This window comes from Calonectris borealis, chromosome Z (genome assembly GCF_964195595.1).
Source record: "Calonectris borealis chromosome Z, bCalBor7.hap1.2, whole genome shotgun sequence".
Lineage (NCBI taxonomy): Eukaryota > Metazoa > Chordata > Aves > Procellariiformes > Procellariidae > Calonectris > Calonectris borealis.
The window spans coordinates 57,027,014-57,050,456 of NC_134352.1; the positions used below are offsets into that span (position 1 = coordinate 57,027,014).

At 38.3% G+C, this 23,443-nt stretch overlaps 1 protein-coding gene across 1 annotated transcript in view; it reads left to right on the forward strand.

The window, feature by feature from the left end:
- The window catches only part of LOC142075206 (histone-arginine methyltransferase CARM1-like), a 74,319-nt gene extending 52,442 nt beyond the window's left edge, over window positions 1-21,877 (forward strand). The window contains exons 6-12 of the mRNA XM_075136276.1: window positions 6,845-7,022; window positions 9,468-9,558; window positions 14,387-14,468; window positions 16,758-16,843; window positions 18,215-18,304; window positions 19,858-19,995; window positions 21,784-21,877. Coding sequence (XP_074992377.1) covers window positions 6,845-7,022; window positions 9,468-9,558; window positions 14,387-14,468; window positions 16,758-16,843; window positions 18,215-18,304; window positions 19,858-19,995; window positions 21,784-21,877 — 759 coding nt within the window. The remainder of the gene's footprint in view (window positions 1-6,844; window positions 7,023-9,467; window positions 9,559-14,386; window positions 14,469-16,757; window positions 16,844-18,214; window positions 18,305-19,857; window positions 19,996-21,783) is intronic.
- The last annotated feature ends 1,566 nt before the right edge of the window (window positions 21,878-23,443 follow it).

A 23,443-nucleotide genomic window follows, 5' to 3' on the forward strand; every position in this document is an offset into this window, starting at 1 on the left:
GCAAAACACATACAGGAATTTAGAAAAGCATTTGATGTGCGCTCGGGGCAGTCTTGCAAAGATTCTGTCTCAAGCACCATAATGTTTGCAGTTATTTGCCATGTAGTGTTTGGGTGACACTTGTTTGCACCTTACTATCTTCTGCACCTATAACTAAACTGCACCTGTTTGTGTTTTCTGTTACTTAGATTAAAAGACTTTAACTGTATTTAATTATGTGGTAAGTTGTCTGCTGTCTCATCTGGTATGTCAGACGCTGTGTGGTGGGATTTATATGGTATGGTGATAATGCACACTAAAAAATAAAGGAGGGCAGATTCAGACTAGATATAAGGAAGAAATTTTTTCGATGAGGGTGGTGAAACACTGGAAGAGGTTGCCCAGAGAGGTGGTAGATGCCCCATCCCTGGAAACATTCAAGGTCAGGTTGAACGGGGCTCTGAGCAACCTGATCTAGTTGAAGATGTCCCTGCCCATGGCAGGGGGGTTGGACTAGATGACCTGTAAAGGTCCCCTCCAACCCAAACCATACTATGATTCTATGAAAAAAAGGGAAAGAAAACATCTGCAGTATGTTGCCATTGCAAAAGGTAACTGTGTAAAAACCTGAGAGCATATCAGTTTCTCTCTCAGGGAAGGTGGATTGTGGATTTCAGCTGTTAAGCTGAGTACACATGTATAAGTGCTAGGTAGTCACTTCAAAAAACCTCAGCACTTGCTGCTGAGAATCTGGTGAAACGGCCATCAGAAACAACACAATGGAAGTACAGAGCTTTACAAGCAGATTTCTCCAGACCAGAAAGCAAGCTTTCTTGCATCATTCTTACCTCTAAATTGGGGAGATACGGATTTGATGGATGGACTCTTAGATGGATAAGGGATTGGATAGATTGCCACATCTGAACGGTTACAGTCAATGGCTCAATGCCCAAATGGAAACCAGTAATGAGTGGTGTCCCTCAAGGGTCTGTACTGGGACCAACACTATTTAATATCTTCATCAGTGACCCAGACAGTGGGATCGAGTGCACCCTCAGCAAGTTTGCAGACGACACTAAGCTGAATGGTGCAGTTGATAGGCTTGAGGGGTGCCATCCAGAGACACCTTGACAGGCTTGAGGAGTGGGCTCATAGAACCTCATGAAGTTTAACAAGACCAAGTGCAAGGTCCTGCACCAGGATTGGGGCAATCCTCAATATCAGTACAGACTGGGGGATTGAGAGTGGCCCTGTGCAGAAGGACTTGAGGATACTGGGAGATGAAAAATTGGACAATGTGCGCTCATAGGCCAGAAAGCCAACCGTATCCTGGGCTGCATAAAAAGACGCGTGGCCAGCAGGTTGAGGGAGGTGATTTTGCCCCTCTACTCTGCGCTAGTGAGACCCCACCTGGAGTACTGCCTCCAGCTCTGGAGCCCTCAGCACAGGAAAGACATGGGTCTGTTGGAGCGGGTCAAGAGGAGGGCCACAAAAATGATCAGAGGGAACACCTCTCCTATGGAACAGGCTGAGAGAGTTGGGGTTTTTCAGCCTGGAGAAGAGAAGGCTCCAGGGAGACCTTATTGCGGCTGTTACTTAAGGGCGGCTTAGAAGACAGATGGGGACAGACTTTTTATCAGGACCTGTTGTTGACAGGACAAAGAGCAGTGGTTTTAAACTGAAAGAGGGTAGGTTTAGATTGGACATAAGGAAGAACTTTTTTATGATTAGAGTGGTGAGACATTGGAACAGGTTGCCCAGAGAAATTGTGGCTGCTCCATGCTTCCACATCCTGGAAGTGTTCGAGGTCCAGTTGGAAGGGCCTTTGAGCAACCTAATCCAGTAGAAGACATCCCTGCCGGTAGAAGACAGTAGTGGAATTGGACTAGATGACCTTTAAAGGTCCCCTCCAACCCAAACCATTCTGTGATTCTATGATTCCTTGTATTTTTTGGAACTAGTGTAGAATAAACATCTCATTCGTACACTCTTAGTTTACCTCTATATTTAAAAGGCTTGGCAGTTCAGATGAACTCTAAAGTGTGGACCAAGCCTTATATTTTAAGTTCTGATGTAAGTGTAGTTACTCCTGAGAGCTCCTCTTAGGCGAGGTCGGAAAAGTGACTTAATGATCTTGGATAAATGCAGCTGTTGCTGAGGTGCAAAATTTGAGCAGGTGGAGTTGTATAAAGCTTCTTGATAGACTAACTTTACCAATTTTACTTTCTTTTGCAGCTGCATAACTGTACTCTTGCCTATGACAATTGATGATTACAGCCAATTAAAGGCTCTGTCACATTTTTGCTCAGGGACTTGGGTGAGCCATCTATCAGTCTTGTACTTTTGAAAAATGCACAGAGAATGTGTGTATCAAATTAACTTTGTATTTCTGTTTGGGTTTTTTGAAATGTTGCACAAAGGTATGTTGTTAACACATATATACGTTTTCATCTACATAAGTCCTCGTGAGTCTTCTATGTAGTGGGAAGAAGTTATTCTGTTTTCTGTTTCCCCCAGCGTTCAGTATGTTAATAAGTTTACAGCAGAACTTTCAAACATATAGTTCTTAAGCATCTCTATAAAGTATGTAGTTGCACAATTAGATAGAAAGCCATTGGACTATTTGTATTTCAACATTAAGGATGCTGTCATGCCTTTTACTGTTTTGGCAGGGTTCATATAGCAGTGCTTGCACAGATTATCTTTTAAATCTATGTGAAATACTTTGATCTGTTTGCCAACTTTGGGAGTTCTTTGGGAGTCAAATTTTTTGTTTCCAGAGTTTTGTTTTTGTTCCATGAGGAAGTTTGCAGAGTTTTGTTTGGTCCCCAGAGAAAACAGACTTGATTTTCATTAGGGATGGATCCTGATGTCAAAATGTAAAACATTTTATGATATTTTGCAGTGTTTAATGATATTTCTGGTGAAAGTCATATTAAAAGGGCTTGAATTTTTCATAGCTTTGTATGATCCATGACATCTATTTTCATGCTTATGGAACAGTTGGGCCTCTTTCTATGTCTCTGTTTCATTGGGTGAGAGATCTGATGTGTCTGGATATAAAACTTGACCTTTCAAGAGGTGAGATGTATGTGAGAAGTTTCTGCTTAGCTGTATGTATTACAGAGATCAGTTTTGAACTGGTTTTTTTGTTAAAAAAAAACCTTACTATTTTACCAAAGACTTTTGAGCATTTAATTTTCATGAATGCTGCATGAAAAAAGGTAAAGGAAAAAATAGCCAGAACACCAACGTGACCACGTTTGGTGGCAGACTGATGCAACTCATTTGAAGTGAGTGCATATACCAGATACAAATTTAACTGATTGTATTTTGGTTTAAGGTACCAATTTTATCCTCCATCACTGTAATCTTGCCCTGCTTTCAAAGTCTTCTGAAATCCAGGAGAATCACGAGAGAGCACGGCTGTTGAAATCAACACACTCCTTTCAGTCATTGACAAAATGATAAGATACTGGGTGGAATATTTTTTTTCCTGTTTTTTTTTTCCCCTCACTAAAGCTGTGAAATATTGAAAGTACTTCAAACACATTGTGCTGACCATAACTTGGTGATTGCAGGAATTTATCAAATACTGTGTGGGAGGTGAAAACATTGTCAATACACCACTCAAATATAGCTCCTCTCCTTTTGCCACAGATTTGCTATTGATTCCCAAAGGCACTGAGTTAAAAAACTCTACTGCCATCACCCTTAGCTGCTTGTTCTTCATTTGCCAATAAGATTTTTTCTAAAAGGCACAAAAATTCTCTAACATTTAAAAAAGAAGCTTTAATTTAGATTAGTAAAAACAGCAAGCTGTCAAGGGGAAGATACGGATTGGGGGTTTCGGTATAAGAGATGAAGAAATAGTTTGTTGAAGGCATGTCTTTTAAATGGCATGGCCAATATTCCTGCCTGAGCAGCAAAGTTGTATTGGTGATGGTAGAAATAACTTTCTATGTTTTAAACCCTCAATTCATGAAGGTGCTGCAGAGGGTGAACTGAGTTAATAATCCTGTCAAAAATAAGGTCAGTTCAAACAAGATGGAGGTAGCTGGGACAAAGAGTTAGTTCACAGCTGTTAGCTTATAGCCTCCTCAAAGTGATTTATTTATTTATTTATTTATTTTTAAATCTCAGTTCTGGACTAATATTGCCTGGGAGTAGAAGTATTTTATGTGCATTTGATATAATACACTTATGTTCTGTATCTGTTGTAAATGATTTCTGTTACTTCGGTAGAATCTTCCTCTTGTACAAAAGAGATGTATGGAATTTGTGGGAGACTGTAGCTCTCCAATATTTAATGTCAATTCATTGATTTTTGCTTCTGTTCATGTGATAATGAGCCATTAATCAGAGTTCGTCAATGCACGGTAACTTTCAGTTTCAGAAAAATAATCTTTGTGTTTAAAAAAAATTTAAAAAAAGTTAAATGTTTAAATCTTTCAAAACTAGCTTTTCATTGCCACCAATCCAGCTAGATATGAACTGTTAATCAACGCTAATTAAATAGCTGTAAAAATCAGCAAAAAAATAGCTGCCATAAGACAAGTGATCTTCTGCCTGAAATAAATCAACGTCTTAATCCAGCCTGTCTCAGATATGCATGTAAAAATACTTGCTTAAACTGGCATTCATTGGCTTCCTGACAATCTCGGTACACAGACTGAGATTTTGGCAGATGCAGAATTGCCTTGATTCTTCAGACCGCTGTCAGAGCATATTGGTAGGACACTAAGAAGAATTGTGTGCGAATAAGTGGAGGTTTCTCTTTCCTCAGACTCTGTGGCCAAAACCTGACATCACCTAAATTCCTTTTAAAAATGCAGTTTCTATCTGTGTTAAGCTTCAGAAGGCCAAAAGCACGGGGAACTTTAGCTTTCCGAAGTTACACTGTAAAGGAGAGGGTTAGTACTGACAGGATTTCTTTGATTTTTCTTTGTTTGTTTTTGCTGCATCTAAGGGTAGAAAAGCAAATAAACATTGATGATTTTTTTTTAAGTTGTGTAATAATAATAATAATATGGAATAGCAATGAAAAACCTTTTCTATTTGTCTTCATGCTACTATTTACAGTCAAAGTAAAAATTTTCATAATATAAGCATCTCCACTGCATGTGGTAGAGATACTGTAATATTCTGCTGCCCTCTAGCCGAGGGTCTGAAATTATTTAGGCTTCTTGCCTTTGTACATCCATGCTGCTGCTGAGCTGTTATTTGACAGTTTTTTTAGATTCAGAATTCACCTATGAGCAAAATGATAATTTCATTTCCAAAATGAAATCACATCATGTGTCTGCTCACATAGTCTCTGGTCTAAAGAACTTTTAAAACAAAATCTGTCAGCCTGTTCTTAGAAATGGATACAAACACTTTTCAGTAAAAGAAGCAGCAATGTTATTTACCTAATTGATACCATCTTAGTATACAATGATTTTTGTTTTGTTTAGTAGTTTTATTATCATATTAGCATGTAGTTTATATTGGCAGGTTATGTCTGAAAATCATTAATTGTGTCATTCATTCAAGCTTTAATGCAAATCCTTCACATAGGTGTTATATTTATTAGATTAGCTATAAGCAAAGAAGGTGCTATAATTCCACTGGTAACTGTTGAGAAGGTATTTAATAAGTAGCATTTCACTTCATTTGAAGGAAACTAAATAATTCAAATACTTGAATTAGGACCATGAAATTATTAGGACTTTATGAAGTATTCTGGTCTGTTCTATAAGTTGTTCTGGGTTGGGTTTTTTACTAACTGCTTTAGCTAATAACATTAGTCTCTCTTTCTCTAGTTGGAATAAGTCATAAGTTTCATCGCTGTTACCTAAGGCCCAGTTTGTTTTGGAAAAGGTTTGCTGAAATAATTATGCACTTGTATTGATGTTACAATTATACCAGTTCAAGCACATCTGTGAGGGAGTGTTTTCTATTACTTACTGCATTGTGTGTGCTTGTTTTTCCTGGTATCTCTGGACATCAATACAAATCTCCTACTGTCCCATTGCAAAGGATGCTTAATTTTATAGAATCTCTCAGCAGAAACCTCAGATTAGTGTGAAGTAATTGCTTCTTTATAAGTTTACACCAGAAGAACCCAGATTCTAGTCATGATTTAAACATAAGAGGTTTAGATACTTCCCATATGTCTGAGCACAGTACAGCTAAATAGGATACGCATCTATGTGTAAATATATAGAGGCTTTGAAAAGGTTGTTCTTTTCCTTAATAACTTGCTGTATCGAACATAAAATTTTAGGTCCATTTCCTCTGTTCATTAAATGTTTTGCTCCAAGGTTCACTATGCCCATAGAAGTGGGCAAATCTCCAGTATCCTGGCTCTAAGTACTGGCCCATTTGAATGCATTTATGTGAATATAGTGCTATGCTCCACTTATGCTTAGAAATTACTCACCGCAAACTTTTCAGCTCTTGAGTTTCTTTATGCTTTCATGACTATGTAAGTCACTCAAGAACAGTATATTTAAAAATTTGGAGAATTATGAAGACCCTTTCTTTGTAATCTTCTGTATTGAATTAAAATATACACCTTTTCCTGGTAGATATTTTTTCCTGAAGATACTGATTACAGTTACCTCTTACAGGACAACAGTAGTTGTACTGTCACTTGCTGATTCCACACAATGCATTTCTTTGAGTTTGCTCCAGTGAGCCCCAGTCTTTGGAAATTTTGGTGTAGCAAGGAAAAATATGTTACCTTTCTATTTTATTTTGATTAACAGACTGAGGTAATTGGTTTACACTATAGGGGTTTAATGCTAATTAAAGATCTCTGATATAAATTCTGCTAATCAAAGGAGTCAGCACTCTCTGTGTGCTTTTTTTTTTCCTCCAGCTGTTGGTGAGAAGCAACAACCTTTCTGACAAGATCACAGTTCTGTCTGGAAAAATTGAGGAGATCTCCCTGCCCGAGAGTGTTGATGTGGTAATTTCTGAACCGATGGGTTATATGCTGTTCAATGAAAGGATGTTGGAAAGTTACCTCCATTCCAAAAAATGGTTGAAGTCAAATGGTGAGTGTGTCACCACAGTTATCCCCTGCATGGAGAAAGGAAGATAAAAAGCTTCTGAAAGAAGGAAAAAAGACTTGAATTGGTAGTCCAGGATTGTCTGGTTTTATGCCCTCGTTCTAGCTCTACCACCAACACCTAGGGGGCCCAGAGGAATTAATATAACGATGCAGCCACCATTGCTATTGTACTATGCTGTGACTTATTGCTGTTTCACAGTAGAAGTAGTTTTTGAGTATGCTGCTGTTGCACTGCTGAGTTCTGCTTGTGTTTTAATCTTAACCTGCTGCTATATACACTATGATTGCATCTCTGTTGCAACATATCACAATAGATGCTGGCACACTAGCCTCAACTGCCAGACAGTGGAATGTAGATGAGAGCAGAATGGTCAAATAGGATGAGCTTTTTTTTGTGGAAAAACTCCAATATATTGTCTTTGGGAAAACTGTGAAGTTAAAATTGTTTTGACATCCTTTCATTGGGCTTCTCCCAAGTACCTTATTCTAATACTTGAATGTTGCCTTTTGAGTCACATGTGAGAGATTCAGAGCATTCAGTGCTCTGTATTTCATCCCTTCTGTGTTTGGAGGCGTTTTGAAAGGAATCTGTAAGGTCCAAGGCCTCATGGGAATCTTCTTTGAGGGGCAAATCTGAGCATCCAATTGCTGAATGATAAATCTTTCTGCACGAACTGCTGAAAATGAGCTATGAGGTCTCTCTTTAAAAGTCTTCTTTAAAAGAGACCTTTCTCAAGTAAAATTACTGCAGCATGGAAGTTTTTGAAGCATGGGCTGAATCTGTGCCTCAATGCAGGGAGCTGATGACTTTGCTGTTGAGTTGTTTCAAACTTGCATTTGGGTAGTATTTTTCAAGTTAGCCACTGATCTTAAGCCTCCCATTTAGATTCTTAAGGCCCAGTTTCAGAGGAGGGCTTCTGAAAACTGATCAGTAAGCAGCTCATTTTTGGTTTTAAATGGGTGAATGCTCTTAAAGATACGTGCCTAACTTTCTGATTGCTCACTTGTACAGTGGGAATGAATCACGCTATGTGGTGATTATTAAATTTAATGAATGTTTAAGAAGTGAGCTGAAATTGTGACATTTTGAGTAAGTTGCTAATATTTAGTACCAGTTAGGTTTGGAAACTTTCTGTCCCAAATTCTCTGCAAATTTGTTAATATTCTCCCCACAGCCAGTTTTAAAAAGCATGTCTATTTTGTGAGTGGGTGTTGTTCTTTATTTAAATTCCTGTGGATTCTTCCTACATGATGTACTTACAAAAGGAAAGCTGTTTCCTTTTCTCTTCTCTCCTTTACCTGTCCTCCCCTTCAGCTATGCATTGTGGTTTATACCAGATTAAAAAAGTGTGAAGAAGTATGCTCAAGTGTAGTTCAAAATGACCAGGCTTTGTTTCCAGCTTCCATTGATAAGTTCTCAATAGAATATGAGGGCTTTCATTTAAGCTGTTACGCAGTCTGATGCACTGTCCACAGAAAATAATGGAAGGTAATTCCTCTGGTTTCCCAAGCCATTAAAGTGCGAGATCCTAATGAAAATGCATTCTTGCAAACTAATACATCAGGATGTCATTCCCTGCTCTGTCACTGATTTGTCACTTCATGCAAATAAAATTCTGTTTCTCAGCTTCAGCATCTGTTTAAAAAAAAAAAAAAAAAAGGTGTAATACACATTTTTGTGTTTGTAAAATTTTCAGTGTTTGCTCTGAAGTGCTATGAGTTTCCTGCATAAAAGTCTTAAGAGTGAAGTGCATATAACTACTTCATTCATTAACAGCGGTTCTTCCAAATTTGACCAAAACCATACCCAGCAGTTTAATTCAAGATCAAGTCTGAGCTTTCATGCAAATCCTTCACACAGATGTTACAGTTATTAGGTTAGCTGTAAGCAAAGAAGGTGCTATAATTCCACTGGAGAGTGTTGAGAAGGTATTTAATAGGTAGCATTTCATTTGAAGGAAGCTAAATAATTCAAATATTTGAATTAGGATCATAAAATTATTAGGACTTTATGAAGTATTCTGGTCTGTTCTGTAAGTTGTTCTGGGTTGGGTTTTTTTACTAACTTCTTTAACATATTCACATTTCAGTAACCCATATATTAATGAAACTAAATGTTAAGATATCTGAAGTGTATGACAATTGCTGCTTCCGAACTGGTGGTTTCTTGCTAGTGAAGACATTCCTGTAGAGATGTCTGTGGGACTATAGAATCACAGAATTGTGACTCTATACACTAATAGAGTCGCTACACTAATCACTCTAATTGTGACTCAGAATCCTGAGTTGGAAGGGACTCAGGAGGATCATTGAGTCCAACTCCTTACTCCACACAGGGCAACCTTAACATTAAACCATCTATTTAAGTGTTGTCCAAACGCTTCTTGAACACTTGCCTTTCTACTTTATATTGTCTTTTGTTTACTAGGAATGATGTTCCCAACATACAGTGACATTCATTTGGCTCCTTTTTCCGATGAGCACCTGTACATGGAACACTACTCCAGAGCCAATTTTTGGTAATGATTATTTATGTTATTTTATTTTTATCAAAGATTCAATAGAGATTAAAAATTAAATCAGTTCTTTGATTCAGCATAAACTATCTGTCAACATTGGAAGAGGTTGCTTTTATGTTTTCCATGTCCACTTTAGCTCTGGCCTACAGTCATACTGTTTATTGTGCAAATCTGAAGGATCTCTCAGGAAGTGCTAGAACTGACTGGGTCTCTTCTTAAATGAAAAATTGACTCCATGGAGCATCCATTGCGAGAAAAAGAGTTGACTGTGAATCAGGTGCTAGTGTTTCCTTTGCTACACTGATGCATAGTATGCTGCGGATGGTGATCATGGTATTGCCTGAAGTCCCAGGTGCGTGAGCACAGGGAAGATTCCTTGGCAGTCTTCACAGAGGATAAGTATTAATTCCCATGTCCTGAACAATTTCCATTTTGGTAGTTACTTTCTGTCCACCTAAATTTTTCATGCAGCTTTAACTAGAAGTTGTACTCCTTTTGCTCTGGAGTGTCCTACTGCTACTATCCACTGTTGAACTGTTGCTGTGCTCTATATAGGAGGAAACATTTACAGCAATATTCTAATGAGGAGAAATTGAGATTATTCCATTTCAGCAATGGGCAGGTTTATTTTTAAATATCTCCAGTCTTTCATGTGGTACAGATCAGTTAATTTATAAATTAGCCATTTATAGATTATTATTTAAAGGTTTTGGATAAAAGGTACTGTGGAACTCAAGGGTTAACTATTTTTAAATCTTCTGGAAGATTATAAATGCAGTCTTTGAACTGTTCTTTCAGCTTGCAAGTGGAATGTGAACATTAAGTGATCTTCATCAAACCTATTTGTTGTTTCTTAGATTAAAGACAAAGTTTTCTTCCATGCCCAGGTTACGGTATAACTGCTCATACTTAGAAGGTTTCTTCTGACAGCCTCTGAAGTAGAGCTATGACAAAATCTTACTATTTCTATACCGATTAAAGGAGTGAGAGACATTTGAGTGATTTACATGCTGAATCCTTTGCTGACAATGTTACTTTATACAGCCAGTTTGTGCTCTTTTGTTTCACCGTGTAGGTTGAGCCAGTTATGAAATGTTTGCATGTATGTTTACAATCACAAAAACTGCAACAGTATTTTTCTATGTTAAGAGACTAAAAAAATAAGGTAGAAGTAGCTTCTGATAAGTTTTCGCATCTCAGATGTCATTCTGGTCTCTCTTCCCAAAGATCCTGTTATTTTTGCTTATATACTTGAGATGTCAATAATATATATTAGACTATAAGTTACAAGACTGAAGCACAATGTTGTACCACGATGCAGATTCTTCATCACTTAATAAAGAAAATAGATACATACTTAGAAGTTTGAAGCAGAAATACAGCTTTTTTTTCCAGGTCTATAGAGGACTTCATGTTACTGTCAATATGAAAGCATTTCATTTCAGACTGCTTGGGATGCTTCATCTTCATTTCTAATGAATGTAAGACCTCAGTGGAATACCTGTGGGGATGATGTAGTGTATGTGTGTGTATCTCCATAAACACTGACGTATCTGGTAATGTTACTGGTAGTGGGAAAAAATCTGCTGCCTTTTGTTGTTTAAGAATTGTACAGTTGGGACTGAATAGTCCAGCTAGATTAGTTTCTTATAGTTTGTTAACACAAATGCACCATCTGCATTCTAAAAAAAAAAAGAAAAGAGAACTTAATCTATATCTAGCTGGCATGGTTTGATTCCAGATACTCTACATGCATACATTTAATAAGCTGAATTATCTGTCAACCACTGCAAGGATTTAAGAGAATTGCATAAAAGGAAAACACAGATTTTTCAAGTCTGCTTTAGTAACTAATTTTTCTTTGCACCAAGGATGTGTTTGTCAATGACATTATTATCACAGACTGTAGTAATATTTTGTAATTATGATAGCAATCAGGTTGGTATCTAAATTGCAACATACTGCAGTCTTTCCTCCACCCATCTTTGCAAAAGGATGTCTCACAGTTTTGACCAATATTTTTACTACCTACTTTAAATTTTTTATGAGAATGTTTCAACGAAACTAACCACAAAAATTTCACACAATTACCCTTGATGATATTCCTTATATATCAGGTTCTATTTGACATATTCCTAGACAAAAATAGTTTGTGTGCTTATAATATAATTTGTTGCTGTCTGGAGATGTCTCCTGAGCAGAGGGTTATAGTATCAGTCCTCCTATCAGACCACATATTTGTAGTTTTTTATGGATGTATGCCTAGGTGTTGTGGTTTGACTCCAGCCAGCAACTAAGCACCACACAGCCGCTCGCTCACTCCGCCCCAGTGTGTGTGGGGAAGAATTGGAAAGGTAAAAGTGAGAGAACTCATGGGTTGAGATAAAGACAGTTTAATAGGTAAAGCAAAAGCCGCGCGCGCAAGCAAAGCAAAGCAAGGAATTCATTCACTCCTTCCCATCGGCAGGCAGGTGTTCAGCCATCTCCAGGAAAGCAGGGCTCCATCACGCATAATGGTTACTTGGGAAGACAAACGCCATCACTCCGAATGTCCCCCAGCTTTATATGCTGAGCATGACGTCACATGGTACGGAATACTGCATTGGCCAGTTAGGTCAGCTGTCCTGGCTATGCTCCCTCCCAGCTTCTTTTGCACCTGGCAGAGCATAGGAAGCTGAAAAGTCCTTGAGTAGGGTAAACATTACTTAGCAACAACTAAAACATCAGTGTGTTCTCAACATTCTTCTCATACTAAATCCAAAACACAGCACTATACCAACTATTAGGAAGAAAATTAACCCTATCCCAGCCAAAACCAGGACACCAGGACATTGATTGTGCAAGAGGATTAAATACTGTTGAGGTTACCGAGTGCTCTAAAGACCAAGAAATTAGTACTTCTAATGTCTTCAACCAAATGTGGAATCAAAATGGTCTGAGTGAGAGTGCAGTAATTCTGCTTCTGTACCACTCTAGGACATTCATGTTCTTAATATTAAGAGGTCTGGATACCCTGATAGATCCAGAGCTATAAAAGTCCTGTTTCAGACAAAGCACTTTCTCAAGGCTTTCCTGGATGTTTGCAATAAGCCATCAGGAACTAGTTGGTGACAGCCTGTGATTTGCTAAGCTTCAAATTCCAAGCCTCAAGAAACAGCTTTCATTCATTGTCCAGCTTTGTTACTCGGAACAGATGATGTGTTTTGTGTATAATAAATCCTTTCCTATTTAGCTAAATCTATATCCTGTGTCTTAGAGACTGGATATGGTTTTGGATCCAGTCGGATGATGGACTTGAGCAAAAGAATGAAAGAAATATCTATATTTGCAATTTGAACTTTCATCTGGCAAAGGCACCAGGACTTTACAAAACCTTAAAAATCCTATGCAAAAATCATGCTGTGTTTCCTAACATTAGATGCAGCAGTTAGCATAGCCTGTTTACTATACAAAGGAAAGGCTACATGTTTCTCATACACTTAGAATTATTGTCTTGGATCTGTACAGTAATAAGAATAGTTATTAGACTTTTTTTTGTTTCTCTTCAGGCCTATAGATTGGCTTTCTGTTGTGCTTCAGAGTTGCATATTAATTTGTATTTACCAGTAATCATTCCTAAAAGTGTGATAATGTGTAGTCTACCATAGAAGAGCAGACTGCTCTCTTTGTTGGTGAAAACCTTGCAAAGATATGAAGATGCAAAGCATAAATATACAGCAAGTAGTTAAAAATAGTGTGCATTTTGTCTGTGTTTCTCATCAGTGATGAATAAACAACTCAATTATACAGTACAGCAAACATATGGAAAGGGTAAAAGATCACTTGCAGATAGTGGTGTCAGCTGATTTTTTCTGTTGTGCTTATTTGAGTTCTTTCCTTCAATATATCTTCTCTGATATCTTTAAGGCGTACAGTCATCTGGGCATCTTCCCTTTTTGCAATTAGCACAGAATTAGTAACGCAGGATTTATCAGTATTAAAGGGATATTGCCAGTTTCGTTTAGACTAACTGATCCACTTTGAAGAAAGTTACGATAGTTTAGGAGTTGTATGATGTTGTAACAATGAGGACAAACATTTACAGTTTCCCTTTTTAAGTGCTTCTGAAGACTTGGAAGGCTTGACCGTGGTTTTGTAACTAGATAACACTGCCATCACAAGGAGCTGAGCTTCCTTGCCATTTCCCCGCTCCATCCCCTTTTGCTTATGTTATTTGGAAGTAAAGATACCTATTAAACTTCTCAATGAGTTGGTAAGAGAGTTTTATGCAGGAGGAAGATTACTGCAAGCATGTATATTTTCATTTCAAATTTCATACTGGAATTAGTCTGAATATACATTAAATGCACATTTGCATAAATTGGTAAGATAAAAATAAAAAAAATTTTCCCCTATGCAGTGGTATAGGATGACATTTATTTTCCTCTTTAATGTCAATAAAAAGGAACAGGCCTGTAATACAGGTGTCCTCATCACTATTTTGATTTATAGAAGGTCCATCCCCAATTCTGGAATAGCTCAGGATTACAAAAGTAGCTTAAGAGTGCCTCAGCCCTTCTCCCTATTCTCTGCTTGCTGGATTCTTTCAGAAGCATGGTGTGAAATGTCTCCATATGTCCGTTTGAGGGGATCGTGTCACCTCAGTGCTGTATAGGATGTCTGTAGGGAAGGTAAGTAAGCTAAGGAGGACTGCAGTTTGGCAGACAGGAGAAAGGGAAAGAGGTGCTTAGCCACACTTCACCTGCCATTTACAGTTATTGTGCCTGGGTCTGGTTGGAACCCAGAAGAAATGTTTTTCCCTAAACATTTTATGTGTTACTGTTTCCAGGTACCAAGAATGCTTTTATGGGGTCAATCTGTCCAGTCTGCGCAGTGCAGCTGTGGATGAGTATTTCCGACAACCTATTGTGGTAGGTTTGTATGTTGGGAGGTTATTTTTTGTGTTTTTCCCTCTCCCTATCTTGTCCCCTCCACAAAATCCCACAGTATAGTAGCCTCCTTGTTTAACAGAGCTCTGTGGCTGTTGAGTAGAGAGCCAGGACCTAACTCTGCGAGTGTGAACAGAGCTGCTGTCAAAAGTTAACTACTATATGTAATATTCCTGGTTTTGCTATGAATAACAGATGCCTAGAGATATACACACATTAGGAAGCCACAGCATGTGAACAACTGTCTTCCTAACATGCAACTAGCTTCCCTTAGTGTTTCCAGTCTCTTAAACAAGTGATTTGACCTTCATTTTTCCCTTCCCACCTCTGATCCACAAATTAAAGAAAAGAAAGCAGCCACGCAAATGGGTTTCTGTATTATGAAACAACATTTTTTAATATGTAAATATCCTTATTTTATTGGTAACTTGGATCTAGCACGTGCCATTCTCCTTCTTTCTTTTTAGTAAAAGTGTAGGTGGTAACTAGTTAGAAAGAATGCGGAAGAAATCCTTCTCACCTCTCTGGGGAAAAAACAATCCCCCCCCCAGCCCCGGCCCCAGTATAATGCTTCAGTGTGCAATGAAAAGGTTCACTCTCAGAAATTTGGCTATCTTTAGGCTAACTCATTTAAGTAGTGATAGCAGTGTAGCTGCTGTTGCATGGAGACCCTAAAACCTGTCCAGAAATCTGGAAAGACCATGAGACTACTGATGTGACCTTCTGCACTTTGCTTTTAGTATTTGAAATGGGTAAGAGAAAACTCTCATTTGTCTTCATAAATTTCAGCCATATTTTTGACTATAGCATGGTCATTCTCAGTGCTGGCTCTTCGCCTTTCAGTTAGAGAATGGAGTAATCAGTAGGACTGCGGCACATACTTGCATCCTGTATGAAGAATGTGTTTGGCTTTGATTTCTCAGTTGAGATTCTTCCTCCCTTGAAGATCAGAAATGCGTTGCCCAATAAAAGCCACATTAAATTGTTATTTATTTTAAAAAATCGCGTATCTCCTTGGCTTCCCTTTACTCTGTAGATAGACTTTAGTTCTTAGATGGGTTCACTGGGCGGGATGTGATACAAGCCTTTACGTTAAGAGTTTGCTTTACTTATGAAAAAGCCTGTGAAGAGTTGTTGTGGTTTAACCCCAGCCGGCCACTGAGCACCACGCAGCCGCTCGCTCACTCCCCCCCACAATGGGATGGGGAAGAGAATCAGAAGGGTAAAAGTGAGAGAACTCATGGGTTGAGATAAAGACAGTTTAATAGGTAAAGCAAAAGCCGCGCGCGCAAGCAAAGCAAAGCAAGGAATTCATTCACTCCTTCCCATCGGCAGGCAGGTGTTCAGCCATCTCCAGGAAAGCAGGGCTCCATCACACATAATGGTTACTTGGGAAGACAAACGCCATCACTCCGAAGGTCCCCCCCTTCCTTCTTCTGTCCCCAGCCTTATATGCTGAGCATGATGTCATATGGTATGGAATAGCCCATTGGCCAGCTGGGCCAGCCGTCCCGGCCACACTCCCTCCCAGCCCCCCCGTGCACCTGGCAGGGCACAGGAAGATGAAAAGCCTTGACTAGTGTAAATATTACTTAGCAACAACTAAAACATCAGTGTGTTATCAACATTATTCTCATACTACATCCAAAATACAGCACTATACCAGTTAATAGGAAGAAAATCAACCCCATCCCAGCGAAACCAGGACAAGAGTGATAGATTAGAATTAGTACATGTGATTAAAGAAAGAAAAATGAAGGGAAAAGTTTTCATTTGCTGACTGGCTACTCCTAACTTTTTCCTAGAAGGCAATCTGTATTACATAATTTTGCTTCCTATACTTCATAAATTAATTTTCAATTATTTCCATACTCTCTTAGTTTGGCTTACTCAACTGTGCAGTGCAGAATAGCACATTAAAATGTGTGCAGTTTAAAAAAAAAAACAACCCCAAATAAACCACCCAAATAAACCCACCATTTTTTTTTTTTACAAATGATCAATTTGTGGACAAATTTTTATTGTTTCTAGGCTGAATAAAACAGTCTTTGATAGGTATGTAAACTATCAAATAGATTAAATCCTGATCATATTGCAAAATCAAACAGTGTTCTAAGGGATGCTAAAAACCCGAAACATTTAAAATAAATTTGTTGGAGTGAAGGTTGATTTTTGTCTTTTTTCCCTTTTTTTTTTAACAGAAAACAAGTTTATACAGTGACAAGACAGAATGATAACACTTGCAACTCTTTTTTTTTTTTTATCCCATAGGATACTTTTGATGTGAGAATTTTGATGGCCCGGACAGTGAAGTACACCGTTAACTTCATGGAAGCTGCTGAGGAAGATTTGCATAGGTCAGCAGATGCCAGCAACCTATTCTTAAATCTTTCATTTTTGTAACTGGCTGTTGATCGTTGGTGCTCAGAGACAGCGGCAGCTTTGCTGGTGGACGTGGAGGAGGGAAGGTGGCATGCCAGAATGATGTAATGGACCCGAGTGTTCATCTGCATGACAGTTTGTCTAGTATTAGCAGAGAAGCTGTTCGTGAGCCTGTGAAACACCAGAGATGGGTTCATAAAATTTTCCTATTGAAAGGTATAAAATGGGCTCTGGAGGACAGTGTTTACTTCTTAGCATTATATTTTGGGTCACATGTAAATCTAGTTACAAGGCAATTTTTGCTTTTCTGTGTAGACATCCTAAAATGTCAAATGGTGTCATCACTAGCTGCCTTACTGAACTCTTGTGTACCTCTTTTTTTTAAACATTTTCCAGTCTAACAGGAGTCAGCTGTATCTCTTTACTTTCCTCCAGAGCTCCTTCAAATCTTCAGTTGGGAAGTCTTATATATAAACCAACCTGCATCCCTTGTATCCCAGAGCAGAGAAGCCTCCTTCTCAGTACATCTGTGAAATAAAATGTACCATATGGGAGACCTTGAGGGAGTACTTCAAGTCCTTGCAAGACACTGTCATAAGGGGAGAATATCACAGACTGTCTCTGAAACTCTGAACCCTTGTTGTTTCAACATGACTCACAACTAATTGTATAAATGACATGGTCTAGTGAGAGAGAAGAATTGCTCTAAGAGGCGGGAAATGACTGGAGAATTGCTTTCCAGTTTCAGCTGGCTAGCATTTACTTCCTTCAGTGGTTCTCAGAACTAACATGTTCATACCTGAATGCTAATTTTATATGTTTCTGCAAGACAGGGTGAGATTTGGGTTCAACTACATAGCCAGTAGTAGTTCTCTTGGAAGGGAAAATGTTCCGGCTCTTGCTCAAGCAGCTCAGTTTTTCCTTCTGGTTCCAGTAGTAGTTCTGTTTGTCCGATTTGTAGTGGAACATTTTCCTGTTCAAAATAGTATTTAAACTAAATCCAAGTCCTTCACTAGGAATGGGAAATTTTCCACTGGAAAGACTGAACCCCTGTATTTATAACAGTCTGCAGTGTTGCCACAAATGATGCAGTAACACTTGCGTAGTGGCATATTTGATTCTACTATCGAATAAGGCACACAAAAAACTAACACTTAAATCAGTGCCATTGGTTAATTCTATTGTCACAGAGAAAAAGAGCATATTCTTTTAAATATATGGAAAATTGAGACATAAACTGATGAATAAGAGTGGAAAGACATAAATTAGTACAAAGTAGGTTTCTGGTGGAATTTCCAGTACTATTTGGAAATTACTTTGGCAGCATACTGTTTTTTCTCCTGCAGAGTGGAAATCCCTTTTGTTTTCCAAATGATGCAGTCCGGACTAATCCATGGCCTGGCCTTCTGGTTTGATGTGGCATTTGTAGGATCACTGTAAGTACTTTTTCCTTCTTCCTATGAAATACTAACTACAGGGGAAAAAATTGCATCTTTCATACAGAGTGTGCCAGAATTAGACCTTTATCTGGTGTTGACCTTGTTTGTAATGTAATTCCATCATATTAAAGAAATTATGCCTTCTAGAGGTAACAAGAAGTGTGATAACCTAGTGCTAACAGTATGACTAGATGGTGGTGATCTTGCTTCTCATTGACTGGGGTGCGAATTATCTATGGTAGACCACATCCAGGAATTGTTGAGGGTCAAAATGCACTGTTCCACACAATACTGATTCTTGGTAATATTATATACCTTTCTGTTCTACATTGTAAGTAAAGCAGCAGCATTTGAACATAAGCTGGATTTTCCCATTTGGGCTGGTCTTGTTTGTGGGCAAAAAGGAGAGCAGCTTGCAAGTACCAGCTAACAAAATGGAAATGGTGAAAATTTCACCAGGCTTGGGAAAAATTTTCACTGCAGCACCAGGCATTTATTTCAAAATGGGGACATTCATCTGGTATAGTAAGTAAGTGAAAATTAGAGGAACTTGCTCAGGTAGTCAATACATAGATTCCAGCTATCTGCATTTAGCTCTTACAGATAAGATTTGTTGATTTCCCAGTTAAATTGATCTAGTTTTAGATGAGGTGATTTTTTTCAATAAATTGTAAAATGCAGTTCTATTTATTTGTGTTGATAAATGCCTTTTATTAGTCTTTAAAATGAGGATTGTCAAGAATTCAGAAGAGCATATCCATTAAAATAAAATGGACGTACGTGCATTTGTATTCACTTTCATAGCTGATAGTAAAATTTTTCATCTTAAAAAAGGAACCAAAAACTACACATCGGTTAAAACTGTAGAGAAAATTGCAGACTTGTAGGAACTGATTCAAATCCTCCGCTGAGAAGGTCTCCATTTTGGAGTAGGCAATTGCTTCTCAGCAGCTCTTTCATGTTTCTATAACTCTAGAAGTTCTTTGTCTTAGCATATGAAATCTCAGTGGATCGAGCTCACAGTATTACCTGTGTTATCCCTTTCTTTGCACCTATAGCCTCTTGCAATATATTATTGAAGTACCTCTTGCGAGTGAAAACTAGGTATAGGACCTTCCTGGGCAGTGTTGTGTAAGGATAAAGCTACCATTGTGAAGAATCACATTGCCACATTCAGGACAAACCTTCGTTTCCTGTAATTTATTGAAATTGTCTGAGTGTTAAGAGAGAAATTAGTATTCTCTGCCCTGGCAGCGTAGAAAGAAGAGAAAAAAGGAGTCTGAAGAGTCTCTTTTTTGAATCTCCGTAATTGGCTTAGGCACACAGATCTGGTGGTGACAGCCACAGTATAGATAAAGAAAGAAAATGAGGCATAGCGTGTTGATTTCCCAACGTAGGGTAAAATGGCTCTCCCAGTTTACTTGAAGGCAGTTTAAAGTTTATTATAAGTAGTTGAGGCCTCACATACATAAAGGTCTAACAACTTAAAATTGTTTCTGAAAGGAGAAGACAGAAGAGAAAGTTGAGATAGTTTTTCTCATTTGTTTTAGGGTGACTGTTTGGTTGTCCACTGCACCGACAGAACCTCTCACTCACTGGTATCAAGTACGCTGCCTTCTTCAGACACCCCTCTTTGCTAAAGAGGGGGAAACTCTCTCAGGGAAGGTCTTGCTTGTTGCCAATAAGCGGTAAGTGTAAAAGCTTCCCAAGCTGATTTTGTAGTCTGGCTGGTCTTGTTAAGAGGTACGCAAAAGACATAAATTAATTTTGGGTACGCTTGTACCCACATTTGTTATTTCTGGTACCATTACCAATTTATATGGTGTCACTGATACAGTTACATAGGCACTGTTGACCTTGTGAGACCAAAAGGTCTCCACGTTCCACTCCAGTTACCTGCGATGTTCCTTTTCTCATACCTTCTCCTTAACCACCTGTCACATCCTGCCTTCCCTCACAATGCTACTTGCAGCTTTTGTCAGCTTTCCACTCCGCTATCTTTCACACACAGCAATTTTCTCAGGTCATGTCCAGTCATTTTCCACACCTTGTTCTGGTAGTGTAACCTCAGCAGCCTGGTTGTTTGCCTGAAGCCCCAACATCCCTTGTCTCTCTGCAAGTCCTGTGCAGAGACAAGGAGAAGCGGGGTTGATCCCAAATCCATTACCTTTTTAATTCTGAAAAAAATTCCTCATGGACATGCTTCCCTGTTTGAGAATAGTGCTTTTCATGTGTTGTTTGTCCTTCCACTGAGGCTAATGAAGATTGCTGCTTTTGGAAGGGCATATCTCCTCACCAGGCTTCTCTGCTGGTCCTGCTGTCAGTCAAATGTTTGGTAACTCCACTCCTACGCTTTGCTTTGAAAACAATCCTCAAGTGACTGGGTCACACAAGTTGCAGCCTGGTTTGCTGGTATGTGTAGTTTTAACAGAAAACAAAGCCTCCTCGGTGAAGGAAGGTGAAATTTTTTTTTTTTGGGGGGAGGGGGGAACATGCTTACCAGTCAGGTCATTTCGATGACATCAAAGCTGTCAGTAATACTGCCAGGCTCTTCAATCACATCAGCAACAAATACGTGATTTGGGACTTGTCAAATTTCCAGATTTTCTACTTAGAAACTCCACAGGGAGGAAATAAATAGTACAGATCTTGGTATGTCTCTTTCAAATGTAAAATGTATTCATAGTTTAATATATAAAAGAAACACTGTATGCCACAAAGCGATCACACAGCCACTGCTGTAAATATGTCAATACGTAAGGCATATCTACAGTGGGGCGTGGTTCAGAGACATCTGAGCTAGTGACCTTCCCAGACTGAGAATGAGACGCACTTTAACCATGTGGTAGCATTGAGCTAACAAGTCCTGCCACAAAGCTAATCTGCTTTTGGGATCAACATAGCACCTCTGTGTAACTCTGCAGTTGCTGTTCCGTGCAGGAGGACCAGCTTTGTTCAGCTTCAGTGTTTTGGTGTACTCTCAGTTGCTCAGTTAGTCCTCTTTACTTTTCTGTGTAAACTCAGTTTCTTGCAAAAAATCCTGTGAAAAATATCCTTCCTGGTGAAATCCAGGATTACGACAAGAGTGAACCTAATGCTGTTTGGCCAGTTAGATATTTTTGATCATGAAATAATACTCTGATTGTACTTGCTCATGTTGAAATTTATAGTATTTCTGTCAGAGAGGGGGAAAAAGACCTTTCGCTATTGAATACTATCAGTGCAAAATTATGATGTTTTTCAGACGCCAACTCTTAAAATCACTTAAGCATCTTGTAAATTTTACTTCTTCAGAGATGATTATATAATCATGCCCTTGCACTGATACCACTGATATCACTGCAAATAAATTCCCTTTGCTTGTTTTACTAAGTGGTTATTATTCAGACGGTAACTACACTGGTATTTTTTCATACAAGATGCTATAGTTGTTTTAGTTCCATTACCTCTTTTTTATACTTGTCTTTCCGATGCAGACAAAGTTATGACATTCAGATTGTGGCTATGGTGGACCAGACAGGATTTAAATCTGGTAACATTCTTGATTTAAAGAATCCATTTTTTAGGTAAGAAATGCTTTTGACTAAAATATACCATTGTAGAGTGGTAACATATTGTATGATAGGAAGCAAAGCACACACGTTGTGGAAGAACAAGTTTCTGACCTCTTACGGTTTATTTTATTTCTACAGTATGAGGGCATCATTGTTTTGTATTAGCAGTAGTCACTTAAATAAGCCAATATTCTATTTAGGCTGTGTGACAAAGAGCAAAAGAAAAAAGCTTTATTTAAGATCTGTAATGATTTAGTGACAAAATAGTAGGTATTTACTTACTTGAACTAACGTATACTTAAAATCTTTTGCTGTTTCCTGTTGTGTGATGTGCATCATTGTAACTTGAGGAATCAGCAATATGCCAAGATGCACTCTGCTAAGTACATAAATTGATATTACTATTTGACCTGAAGGACCTGTTCTTTCTGTATTAAACATGAGGGGAGGAAAAAAATCTAGTTGCTGCAATCCTTTCCAACCAAGCAGGGACCTTCATTAGATGTTGCTACAGCACCGTATTTTGGGAAAAGCTGTCAATTACAGATCAAAACAAGCAGGAGGAAGGAGCCATCAATTCTTCCAAAAGAAAAAAAGACTTTTGAGAAAAACAGGCTGGCTGTGTTCGGTTCTCACTCTTATGCTCTCTTTGGCATAAAACCAGGCAAATACAGCTGGTGGAATTGATTTTTTCCAGAGGTGCACATGGAAAATGCTTCCCTTGCTCATTATGTGTTTCCCGTTTCCTATTTCTTTGACGCAGACCTCTATGACAATTCCACAGTAATCCTACAAAACAAAATATCCATTGTGTCTGATGAAAATTAATTAATTTTCATCTGTACATCAAATGTGCGGCACATCAGTCGTTTTGGCTTTAGAGCGGGGCCCTTTTGATTACATTTGTAAAAATGCCTTTATAATAAAGACTGTTCATGGAAGACTTGTGATAACTATAAATAAAATCATGCACGTGGAAAAGGTTAATTTCCTCAAATTTGACCTGTGACATGGACAGTGTCTAGCTTGCTTATGTTTTTGGTTTGGCTAATACCGGTTTCGAATCTAAAATCTTCTTGTGAGAGTGGTTACGAGTAAGTTTACTGCTCTTCTAAAATCTCCGTACTTACTCTCAGCACTCATCGCGTAAGTGTGAGTGCCTTTTCAAAGATGATATATTTAGAAGCAAAAGAAGCTTTTTTTAAGAGTTTTCAACTTACATAAAATGTAGAAATCACTTTCAGAATGCTATCACTCATTTGCAAGAAAGCAAGGGGGAAAACAGTCAAGTTGTGTGTTACATATAGAAGTACTTTAAATTATATGAAGTGGTATTCTAGTTTGAAAATTGAATATAAAAATGTCACTGTGTGATTTCATTGTCGCTAGCCAATTAACCATATTGAACTCAAGTTCAATAATTCAGACTGCTGTTCTTTTATACATCAATTCTTAGAGTGCTTGGTTGTGAAATCCTGCCACACCACACTAACCTTATTTAACAGGCTTCCCCTGTGAGGCTCCATTAGTTTTTTTTGTTTATTGATCCTTCTCCATTCTGCCCCTGCCCTCCGGTAACAAT